Source organism: Microtus oregoni, unplaced genomic scaffold (genome assembly GCF_018167655.1).
Source record: "Microtus oregoni isolate MIOR12 unplaced genomic scaffold, Mior012 000027F_ref0000203, whole genome shotgun sequence".
In the NCBI taxonomy this organism is placed as follows: domain Eukaryota; kingdom Metazoa; phylum Chordata; class Mammalia; order Rodentia; family Cricetidae; genus Microtus; species Microtus oregoni.
The window spans coordinates 14,751,725-14,764,666 of record NW_024543086.1 but is presented as its reverse complement, the minus strand read 5'-3'; the positions used below and the strand labels follow the sequence as shown (position 1 = coordinate 14,764,666).

At 37.9% G+C, this 12,942-nt stretch overlaps 2 protein-coding genes across 6 annotated transcripts in view; one reads left to right on the top strand and one right to left on the bottom strand.

Annotated features, from left to right (window-relative positions):
- Ranbp17 (RAN binding protein 17) overlaps positions 1-12,942 on the bottom strand; it is a 337,456-nt gene that overhangs the window by 306,807 nt on the left and 17,707 nt on the right. The gene's annotated exons all lie outside the window — the stretch shown is intronic.
- Positions 5,794-7,232, top strand: LOC121463842 (signal peptidase complex subunit 2-like). Its single transcript, XM_041676350.1, has one exon. The coding sequence runs from the start codon at positions 5,794-5,796 to the stop codon at positions 6,475-6,477; it is 684 nt and encodes a 227-aa protein (XP_041532284.1). The 3' UTR covers positions 6,478-7,232.

Sequence of the window (12,942 nt, the reverse complement as noted above, 5' to 3'; positions counted from 1 at the left end):
CTATAATTTCCATCCTATCATCACGTTACAGGACCTCACAAACTACAACTTTCACAAGTCCAAGAAACCACACATCTTTTCCAGACAAAAGTGCACATTTGCTAAACTTCTCGGGTGTTTCTAAGTCACTTGATCTGCACAACTCTACCAAACATTTCTTAGAATTCTATCCAAAAAAAATAAAAGCTGTTTGAAAAAATTGTTCCAATAATATCCCTTGTCTCATAAGCCCCATGTGGCACTGTGTAGCAAGACACTTTTAGAAAGACATATATCTTGTTACAGAGGAACAAAATAGGCCAAGATAGGTAGTGATGTTTCATTTGTATTTTAATAAATAAAGTTTGTCTGAAGATCAAAATGCAGAACAGTCACACTAGTCAGCAATACAGACTAGGCAGTGGTGGCACACACCTCATATCCAAGCAGCCATACTTGTTAGCAATATAGGCCTGGCAGTTGTGGTTCACACCTTTAATCCCAGCACTAGAGAGGAATATAAGGCGGGATGAGACAGGAACTCGCTCTCTTTCAGTGTGAAATTTTTACAGAGGTAAGAGCTGTCTAGCGGTTTGGCTGCTTTGCTTCTTTGATCTTCAGGTTGAACCCCAATATCTGTCTCTGGGTTTTTATTATTTGTGCTACATTTTGGCACCCAACATTTGGTGTATGAATTCACAAAAAAGCCCTTTGCTTGTGGCTTTTTAGCCACCAGCACAGGCCGGAGATGCATGTAGGGCTCCCATTGTAGCTGCCTCAGATGGCTTCAGTCCCACCAAGTTAGGCTTTCTTTTCTTTTTTCCCCAAGCCTCTTGGGATTTTCCTGTTGTAGTCTCTCCGAAACAGTCTCCAGATACCACCCAAACTCCAGAAGCATCTGGGCTAAAAACACCACAGGACTCATGCTCCCTAGATTAGTCGGTTCTGCCTTCAGCCAAGTACCCCACCACAGGTGATTTTTCCAAGCAATCCCCTGATCATTTTTCAGACAGCCAGCACTTTCTCCCTCTCTCTCCCCACCTTGGGCTGTGGGCTCTCCCTAAACCCCCTTCTCAGGCTGCTGCCAAACTAGGTAGCTGCCTTGAAATCCATTCAGGTTTATACTGTTCCATGCAGCAAAAATAAGCCCCACATCTTAATCAACATCGTTGGCAGATTTAATAAGACAACTGGGAATTCTTAAACAGAGGAATTAGTTAAAAGAGAGTATTTTTTCCGTGTCAGAAAATGGGAAAAATAATTACAATGGAGGGATTTGGGTCTCTCTATGATAATATGCTAGACAATTTGAAAATGAAAGAATAAAATGAGAGAATATCTAATTTAGATGGGGATTTATGTAATGTCAACTGTAAACATTATCAGTTTTATCATTTTTGTCTTATTACTAAAGTGTTGGTTAATCTGAGTGCTAAGATACAGGCCTTAGAAAAACCCAATAAAACAGATCACAGAGATATTCATATACAGACAGAGGACTTTGGTGGAGTACCAGTTTCAGTGCTGCAGTGTAAGAAGAGAGAGGAACAGACTAAGGTTTTAAAACAACCGTCCTTAATATATCCAGTAACCTTATAGGAACAGAGGCTCTGTTACAGCTAAGTGGACTCCTGTGCCAATGTTAGATTTAAGGAGATTCAAGGAAGCAATAGTCTCATATAGCATACATTCACCTTTTGTGAAGCAGGTGTTGAATTTGTGGTAAGTCTGTAATAGAATAATCCCTAAAGACTGGATAGAATTGGAAACAGGTGTTTTAGAGCCTGGTCCACAATTATAATGGAGTACCTGGTTCAGAGAAGGGGTTAAGATTACTGAAAAACATAGTAAAGCTAAAAGTATGGAAATCTCCCAAGATCAAATTCTTGGAGGAGATTATGTTACTATAGAAAGGCAGGCTGTATGTGATGACCACACCCTGGATTTATGCCACACAGCAGCTTTGAATGCTTGGAAGAGAATTGGAGAAATAAGAAAGAAAATTGAGTCATTTACAGAAGTTAAACAGGGCCCAAAGGAAGCCTTTACTGATTTTGTATAGATTGACTTCAGCAGCAAATAGAATCATACCAAATTCAGAAGCTAGACAAATAATAATTAAATCTCTGGCTTTTGAAAATACTAGTTCTCTACGGAAAAAGATAATTAGGCTGTTAAAAGTAAGGTCAAAATCTTTGGAGGAATGGATCTGAGATACAATTAATATTGAATCTCAAGACCATGATGATACAAGGATAGGAAAGGTGATTTTCAGAGGTTTGAGGAAAAACCAAAATGTCAAGTGTTATAATTGGGTAAACAAGGTCAGTTTAAAAAGGACTGTAGACAGGGTGTTCCTAGAAACAATTTTTTTAAAAAGAATAATCCATTAAGAACACCCCCTCCCTTCTGGATTATGAGGAAAATGTAGCAAAGGCAGACATATAACTAGCGATGCAGGTCAACAAAGAATATTCAAGGTAATCCTTTGTCATCAGAAAACTCCTTGAGGGATCTCTCGCAGGCCCCTATGCCAATACTGGTTCAGTCATTTCCTGCCATCATAGAGGAAACTCCTTCATGGAGCAATTAAAGAACCTAATGCCTATTGTAAGAAACCACACTGCTCTAAATAACAGAACAACTGTAGAGAGAACAAGAAATTCAGGAGAAACCATAAAGCAACCATTTTGACAAACTTCTAAAAGTAAACAAAGACCAAAATTAAAAATATGAATAAATGACGTTATCATTGAAGGTCTGTAGACATGGGTGCAGATGTAACAATAATTTCATCAGAATCTTGGCATCCAAATTGGCCTCTTCAGGATGTAAATGTTCAGTGTTTAGGGATCAGAACTTTACCTCAGGTAAAGCAGAGAGTTAGAAGGGTCAAATGTACAGGGCCAGAAAGACAAGAGATGAATATTAAAACCATATGTGGCTAACAGCAATGAATTTTTCAGGTCGTGATTTATTATAGCAATAGAATACTTAGATTAACATTCCCCCAATCTTGGAAACAAACCATAAATTAACATATGTTTCTGGAAAAAATATTAGAATGTTTTATAAAGAACAGTTACTGTACATTCAGGTTGTATAAGAACAAGGCACAACAACTGCTGATCTCCCAAAGGCACCAAGAGCCCCATCTTTAACATGTTTGACAGATAAACCTGTATGGGTTGTGCAATGGCCTTTTACAACAGAAAAACTGCAGGCTTTAGAATAACTGGTATAGGAGCAACTACATAGCATATTGAAAAATCAACCAGCCCTTGGCATTCTCCTGCATTTGTTGTTAAAAAGAAATTTGGAAAATGGAGAATGGCGACAGATCTAAGAGCTGGTAATAAGTGGACTCAGCCAATGTGCTCTCCACAGTCTGGAATTCTTTGCCTTCTCTATTACCTAGAGGATGGCCTCTTAAAGTTTTGATTTAAAAGACTGTTTCATCACTATACCTTTACAAGAAAAGAACAGAGAAAAATTTGCCTTCACAGTGCCTATTTATAATAATTCTCAGACCACTAAAAGATATCAATGGAATGTCAAATAAACCCAACCTGTGCAAATATGTTGTAAGTCAGTCATTGAAAACTGGTATGTAAGCAACTTCCTGAATCTATAGTTTACCAATAGACAGAGACAATTAGCTGTCTGATTAAAATGTACATAGTTTAGAAAAATGTCTTGGGATTACAAATTGCTCCTGAAAAAATACAAAGAGGACATTCTATTAATTATTTAGGTTATAAAATAATTTACAAAAATTAGAGCACAAAGGTACAAACTAGGTGAGAACAACTGCAGACTCCTATGACCTCCAAAGACTGCTCGGAGACATTTTCCATCTGCGGTGGATTATTGCAGACTCATGACCTCCAAAGACTGCTCGGAGACATTTTCCATCTGCGGTGGATTATTGCAGACTCATGACCTCCAAAGACTGCTTGGAGACATTTTCCATCTGCGGTGGATTATTGCAGACTCATGACCTCCAAAGACTGCTTGGAGACATTTTCCACCTGCGGTGGATTATTGCAGACTCATGACCTCCAAAGACTGCTTGGAGACATTTTCCATCTGCGGTGGATTATTGCAGACTCCTATGACCTCCAAAGACTGCTCGGAGACATTTTCCATCTGCGGTGGATTATTGCAAACTCATGACCTCCAAAGACTGCTTGGAGACATTTTCCATCTGCGGTGGATTATTGTAGACTCATGACCTCCAAAGACTGCTCGGAGACATTTTCCATCTGCAGTGGATTATTGCAGACTCATGACCTCCAAAGACTGCTCGGAGACATTTTCCATCTGCGGTGGATTATTGCAGACTCATGACCTCCAAAGACTGCTCGGAGACATCTTCCATCTGCGGTGGATTATTGCAGACTCATGACCTCCAAAGACTGCTCGGAGACATTTTCCATCTGCGGTGGATTATTGGGATAGGTCTTGATGACCTGATTAATTTAAACAACACCTTAGATGGTGACAAGGACCCAGGGAATTATCAGCTGAAGTTGAGAGACAATTGTCTTTGAATGAAGAGAAACTACAGAAGGCACATGTGGATCGTGTGGATCCAAATCTTAACTGCATTCTGGTCATGTTATCCTCCAAACATTGCTCTACAGGAATTTTAATGCAGAGGGAAGATATTATCTTAGAATAGATCTTTTCAAAAAACTTATGTGAAAAAGGTCTCTGAGTTACTTTTAAAAGGCAAACTGAGACTTCATCAATTAGCAGAAATTATAGCACCATTTAATAATGATGAAATTAACAAATAACAGAAAGAAAGTGAACCTGCCAAAAAGCTTGTAGTAATTTTTTGGGCGAGATGAACAACTACTATCCCAAAAGCAAGAGAAATCAACTTATAAAGAGAACTGGATCCTTCCTCGCACTGTACCGGATGCACCAATAACTGGGCCCCCTACATTCTGATGCAAATAAAGCAGGAAAGGCAGGTTACAAATCGGAAAATTTAAGTAAAATGCTTCTAAACCCTATGATTCTGTTCAAAAGTTAGAATTATATACTAATCTTATGGTATTAAGGGATTTTAAAGAACTTCTCAACATAGTTAACAATTTGCAATATGCAGAAAGAATTTGTTTTGAATACTGAAATGGCTGAATTTATACCAGATGATACAGAATTGACTATTATTTATTCGGTTACAAGATATAATCAGGAATAGGCATCATCCCATATACATAACACAATATCATCCCATATGGATCTGCCAGGTCCTCTAGCTCAAGGTAATGAAGAAATCAATCAATTATTGATTGGAAATGTGCTGAAGGCCTCAGAACTTCATAAAAAAAATCATGTCAATAGCAAATGGTAAAAAAAAAAAAAAAAAAAAAAAAAAACCTTTTCCATCGTGTGGCAACAAGCCAAGGAAATGTCCTATTGTTCTTTATACAACGGAATACCACTACCTGCAAGAAGTAACCCAAAGGGTACTCAAAGGAATGAGATCTGGCAGATAGATATGTTCCATTTTGTATAATTTGGAAAACTAAAATATATATACCACACCACCGATATCTACTGAAGTTTTCAATGGGCAACTAGGCAACTGCTTTGAGTTCAGAAAAGGCTGATTCAGTAATGTAGTTCTTTTGCTATGATCTAATTTCTGTGAAACATCTACAAAAAAGTCATTTATGGGAAGCAGAAAGTATGTTAGGGGTTGGGGGCAGAGACAGCTTCCAAAGGATCTTTCTAGGGGGATGAAAATATTCTAACTACAGAAGTCGTAGAGGGAGGGAGACGCGGAAGGGAGACAAGATGGCGGCGGCGGCAGCGCAAGGCAGGAGAAGCGGCGGTGGCGGAGGCGGCGGTAGTGGGGTTGGCGGCGGCCCCAGCTGTGGGACAAGCAGCAGCCGCACTGGTTTGTTGGATAAGTGGAAGATTGATGATAAGCCTGTAAAAATTGATAAGTGGGATGGATCAGCTGTGAAAAACTCTTTGGATGATTCCGCCAAAAAGGTACTCCTGGAGAAGTACAAGTACGTGGAGAACTTTGGTCTAATTGATGGGCGCCTCACCATCTGCACCATCTCCTGCTTCTTTGCCATAGTGGCTTTGATTTGGGATTACATGCACCCCTTTCCAGAGTCCAAGCCAGTTTTGGCTTTATGCGTAATATCCTATTTTGTGATGATGGGGATTCTGACCATTTATACCTCATATAAGGAGAAGAGCATCTTTCTTGTGGCCCACAGAAAAGACCCTACAGGAATGGATCCTGATGATATTTGGCAGTTGTCCTCCAGCCTCAAAAGGTTCGATGACAAATATACCCTGAAGTTGACCTTCATCAGCGGGAGGACAAAGCAGCAGCGGGAAGCTGAGTTCACCAAGTCCATTGCTAAGTTCTTTGATCACAGTGGGACACTGGTCATGGATGCATATGAACCTGAAATATCTAGGCTCCATGATAGTCTTGCCACAGAAAGAAAAATAAAATAGCCAATTCTAAGAGCTGTCTTTTGTTGGATCATACAGTTACTGATGGGTAGGAAAGAAACAGAAAGTCTAAACTTGGTCAAGTTTGAAATGTTAAAGATGCCCCTGTGTAGCCCATGCTGGATAAATCGAATATCCTCGCACAGATATGCAAAGCTGTATCTTTGATGGCGAGCTGTAGCCCCCTTGGTCTGCTGGGTCGTTGTTGTCTTCCTTAAGAAACATTTTTGTAAAGCTGAGCATTCTTTTCCTTTTTACTTAATAGTACTTTATTTGGCATAGCTTCGTGCCACCACTAACCCACTGGGCCGTGGTGTTCACCTACAATTCCAGTACTTGAAAGGCTGAGGAAGGGGGATTGAGATTGAGGCCCTTCTGGACTGTAGAGCTAGGCCTTGTCTTGGGAAGTGGGTGTTGTTAACTTGTTGCTGACTTTGTGTTAATCCCTGCTTCAGCAACTGTTTCCTTCAGTCCAGGATACAACTTCTTATGTATGACAGCTTTCCTGTATACACCATTTTTGTGGGTGTGTATATATATTTGACTTGGGAAGAATTATTTTAAAAAAATACAAAATATTTTAATTTGTTTAAAATAGACTTGCCTATTACATTTTGTGCTCTTAACCAATTAAAGAAGCCAATGGCATTTTTAGTTTTATATTCTCTGTTTTCCACTAGTATGTTTCTGTCAATTTGTTTGTGCCCTTTATTAACTGCCATTTTCTAAAATTTTTTTCAATAAATGAAAGAAGATGTGAAAAAAAAAGAAAATATTCTAACTACAAATGTTAGAGAATGTTCATATACACCCAAAAATTTACTAAAATGAAGCTTTTTACTAAAGGCTTGTAACAGAGTGATTCTGCCATGGTGACATTTTGCCAGCACTGAACTGCTTTTTATGATGTAATGTGTATATGCTTTGTTAAGATAAAAAGAAGAAAGAAGGGAAGAAAGGAAAGAGGGCTGATTTATAAAAGCAAGTACACCTAAACTACACATTTGTCTGAATATAAAAAGAATATATTATTTCAGTCCACTGAAACCACATAAGAGCAGGTACTGAGGGAGAAACAAGTTGGTATTATTAGAAGACCTTCTAACACAAGAAACTTGATGATATTGATAGAAATATAAGGTCACCTAAACAAAGATGGCTCTTCAGTGACAAGCTCATAAAGATAGTTCAGAACTAAGCTGGGCAAATGGTATCTTACTGATAATCAACAGAAAGCTATTGCTAATTATACTAGTTGCTGTGGAAACTCCTTCAGCCAATAGCCTTTAAGATACAGAAAATACAGAAATAGTTCTTAAGATAAAGTAAAATAAAACAAAGCCTTTATAAGTCTGCCCAAAAGTCAAAATTACATGCTATTCTCATGGTACTATGTAGTAATAAGGGCGGCGGGGCTGCGTCCCCAGCACCCCGGCTGCCCACATGGCTAGCTTATGCTCCGAAATAACAACACACAAACTGTATTCATTTAAACACTGCTTGGCCCTTTATCTCTAGCCCTTACTGGCTAATTCTGATATCCCGATCAACCCATCTCTAATAATCTGTGAGCACCGGTCTTACCAGGAAGATTCTAGCCTATGTCTATCCTAGGTCGGAGCTTTATCGCGTGTGTCTGCCCAGGAGCTGGGAGCATGGCATCTCTCTCTCTGAGGTGTCTGCTCCCGAGAGAAGAGCTGTGGAGTCTGAGCTCACTTCCTCTTCCTCCCAGCGTTCTGTTCTGTTTACTCCTCCCACCTATCTTCTAACCAATGAGGGCCAAGCAGTTTCTTTTTATTTAACCAATGACCTTCCTCCATCAGTACTAAGGGATTTTAAAGAACCTCTCAATATAGTTACTGATTTGCAATATTCAAGAAAGAGTTGTTTTGCATATTAAAACCACTAAATTTATACCAGATGATACGAAATTGACTTCATTATTTATTTAGGTTCAAGACATAATAGGCTTTGTTCCATATAGATAATACAAATCATCAAATCCCATATGGGTCTGCCAGGCCCTCTAGCACAAGGTAATGCAGAAATTAATCAATTACTGATTGAAAATGTGCTAAAGGCTTCAAAATTTCATAAAAAAAAATCATGTCAATAGCAAAGGTTTAAAAAAAGGAGTTTTCTATTGCATGACAACAAGCTAAGGAGATTATAAGATGCCCTACTTGTTCTTAATATAATCAAACACTGCTACCTGCAGGAAGTAACCCAAAGGGTATTCAAAGGAATGAAATCTGGTAGATGGATGTGTTCCACTTTGAAGATTTTGGAAAATTAAAGTATGCACACTAAACCACTGACACCTATTTAGGTTTTCAAGGGGCAACTGCTTTGAGTTCAGAAAAGGCTGGTTCAGTAATCATGCATTTATTAGAAATTACGGCGATCATGGGTATACCTGCACAAATAAATACAGACAGTGGTCCAGCATATGTGCCTAAGAAAATGAAACATTTTTTTGCTTATTGTAATATAAAGCATATTACAGGTATGCCACACAATCCTACAGGTCAGACAGTTATAGAAAGATCAAATCAAGCTACAAAGGATATGTTAAACAAACAAAAAGGGGTGGAAAATACCACCATAAATAGATTACATAATGCTTTATTAGTCTTGATTTTCTTAATGCTAATGAGAGAGAACAACAACAGCAGAGAGACACTGGACAATAAAAATGCAAAAACAAAAAACCCTTCTCAATTAAGCCAGCCAGTATATTTCAAGGATGTGTTTACCTCAGAATGGAAACCAGGAGATGTGCTACGTTGGGGAAGAGGTTTTACTCTTGTTTCCACAGAAGAAGAAAAGCTATGGATATCATCAAAATTAATAAAGATTCTGTTTGAAAAAGAGACTCCTCTTGATAAAGAGAAATGACAGCTCATCCACAGAGATGACAATCCTACAGGTAGTAAGGAAATCTCATAAGGATTGGGGCAAGGTTCTGTTCTTGCCTTTGCAGGATACACCCAATTTCAGAAAGTCGAGAGACCTTGGCCATCTAGATGCCTAAAGAAGAAGAGATAGCTATCCAGAAAGATTCACCAAGCAAAGAGAAATCTGACTTATGGTACCCATATCCTCTGAAGAGTAAAATTTCACTACCTAAACATACATATCTCCCTACTTCTCAGTATAATGATAGTCACAACCCACTTCAAAATCAAATCTGGCTTTGGAGCTAGACAGTGGCTATCCTTCTCTAAAGCCAAGCATGTTGTTAAAAGAAAAATTCAGAGCTTCTGTCTCATATCAGGAGCCACCTGGTATGGGACAGAGCTAGTTCCAGGACAGGCTCCAAAGCCACAGAGAAACCCTGTCTCAAAAAACCAAAAAAAAAAAAAAGGAAAGAAATTTAGAGAAACTTTTACTTCTCCCCATACCTACTTTGTTTCTATGGTACCTTTTGTTAAATATATGTCTATATGAATGCTTATGTTTTTCACAAAAAACAATAAATTTTCATGCAGTAATATTTAAAGTTTTCAGGAAGAAGATGGGGCCCCACAACAACGATTCCACCTGGTTGATATAACGTTATGATGCTGATAGCACCACTTTAAGATCAGTTTTGGGTTACAAACTGCTCGAGATGATGCCAACCTCGCTAGCTGAGATGGTGACCTTCTTAAAACGTTCTGGTCAGAACTTCAAATAAAAACCTCAAAAAAAAAAAAAAACCCAACAGACTACTCAAAGACTATCTACAATTGCACCAGACAGTAATCTTGAAACTTAATCATTTTAGTTTTTACAGAATCCCATAGAAATAACATTGCACCCATGACAGCTAAAAGTAATTCTAAAACACATGTCCCCTCTTCCAACAAAGTTTGTCCTCAGGGTCACAGACATCTATTAGGAGTTGGTTATAAGTGGTATAGGGTTGGAGCTGGAAATTAAGTAGGTTCAGGGATCTCTTTAAAAAAGGGGGGAGGATTAAATGGGATAATAGGTAAATTAGTGTAAGCTTACACTAATAATAATAGGAGTAATAGTGAGAATATTTGTGAACTATTATCTATAGACAATATACACTGATATAGATTCTTGTATATTGATACAAATTCAAATTATCTTTGATATATTGAATATGCTCATATTTCTGTGTACAATATTTGTGCACGTCTGAAAAGTTATTTTGTCATATTGTATGTATGCATGTTTCTATCTCTGCTTAAGATATTCACATATTGATGCAATTCTAGGATATATTCATCATATTGCATTATACATTTCTACCTCTGATCAAGACACTTATAAATTGCTTACATTTTGAGGTCATTGTCCTCATTTGCTGTACATTTGTTTAAAGATTGTTTAATATCATAATATGAAGGTCTAGTCTTTAAGCTATATAGGTATTAAAAATTATAGGTCAACAGTCATCCATGTTTGTCATACTTATGGTTAACTAATCAGGTTCTTTAGATGCACAGAGATTGTATTCTGCATAGATAGGTAATCTTCAACTACTTCAAAGAACTACAGAATATGGCATTTAATAACTTAGAATTCTGTTGATGTGAGACACGATTGCTCCTGGCAGCACCTATCTATTCCCAAGAGAATGTTGGGCACCGAAGACACTCCACTTGGAGCTTGTTTTCTTCTTGGCAAAACTGGCCTCTGGGCAAAGAAATGCCCCTGCCTCGACCACTGACGAAATGCATGGTGTCCAGACTGGACAAACAAAAAGACTGCCAAATCTTGCCAAGACAGAGTAAGACAGTTTTGAAAATTTTCCTGCCTCTGGAAATGGTCTGTCATGCTAGGCCTTAGCCAAAATTGATTGTCCTATCACTGTAAATAAGACTTTGGATGACTGTCCAGGTAGGTGATTGTCTCTGTCATTTTTTGCACCTTTTGGAAGTTGCTTGATTGAACTTCCTATTCTTAGGTCTTTGATGGAGTTAAAAACTAGATAGTTGTAGTTATTTTCCTCTCATGACTTAGCCATTTCTAATAAGATTTAGACTCTTTTGGATAGGATAACTATTGAAACATTTAGCATATGCTTCTTGCTTGATGTTCATGCTGGTTGTAATTCTAATTTTTATATCTGATATTTGTTCTTACTCTATGTAGTTTTGTATTAGGCTTAGAACTCTCTTATTTAGACAAGGGGGGGGGGCTGTGAGAACTCCTTCAGCTAATAGCCTTTAAGATACTGGCCCACTTTGGGCGTGGTCTCATATACTATATTTGCAGACAAAAAGCATCTTGGCTGCTGGATTCAGTTCCAATTCCCAGAGCACGCAGAGGACTGCTGATCCCTACTCTTTCTGTGAGTTTACCCCTAATAAATAAACCTTTATTATACTCCATTCTGGGCTAGTGTAGAAATCTTTTGTACTACAACAGCTAGTAATGGTAGAAAATAGTGTGGTGGGCAAAGAACCTGGCAATGGTGTTTATGAGGAAATAATGATGTTACCAAAAGTGGATCATCCAAGACTGAGGATTTATATTGATCTGAAAAAGCAATGTGACTGGTCAAGCCATTCTATACATTTTTCATTTTAACTCACATGTCTGTTATTATACATGCCTATTAGACATATCATATCATGACAAAAATTCTAATCTACTGACAGAAACAAGAACTCTTGAGTCAAACTAAAGAAACTAAAAAGAAAACTCACCATTTCTTATATGAAATTTTCTTGTACATGTCCACTTTCTTTTCTCCCCAAATTTCATTCACCACATTTTTTTTAAAAGAGTTACTGAATTTTTTTGTATGTGTGTGTGAGACTTTTTGTATGTACATGAGAGAGACAGGGCCAAGTGTCCAGGCTGGCCTTGAACTTGCTATGTAGTCAAGGATGAACTAAATTTCTGATTCTCATGCCTCTCTACCTTCTAAGTCCTGGGATGACAGCCTTGCACCACCATGCCCAGTCTGTGCAGTGATAGTGACTGAACATGGAGCCTACACATTAGGCAGGAACTCTACCAACTAAACTACATCAAGTCCAGCAAACCATCAAAAGTTGAAAATGTATTTATTACATCTAACTATAGTGTAGCAACACAGTATACAATATCAACTGTTTACCCTTGTCTACTCTTGTAACAAAATCTACAGCTTATTGCCAATGTCTAGTATCACAAGAGTGTGATTATCACCAACACAAGATCAAAATCCATATTCTTGAGTATCGTATACATAGAATCAAAATATTATTTAAAAAATCAGAAGTCAAATCACTGTAAATGATATCTGTACTCCTTACTCTTAAAAAATTCTATTTTCACAATATAAGTCATATATATAATCTAAATACTTGTAACTATTAAAGAAATATGTATAGTAATTACTAAGTTCAGTTGGACAATTTTTTTTGTCCACTTGACTGATTTGGAATCACCTCAGACTGGTGAAACACACCTCTGGATATGTCCATAACAGGGTTTCCAGAGAGATTAACCAAGGTAGGAAGA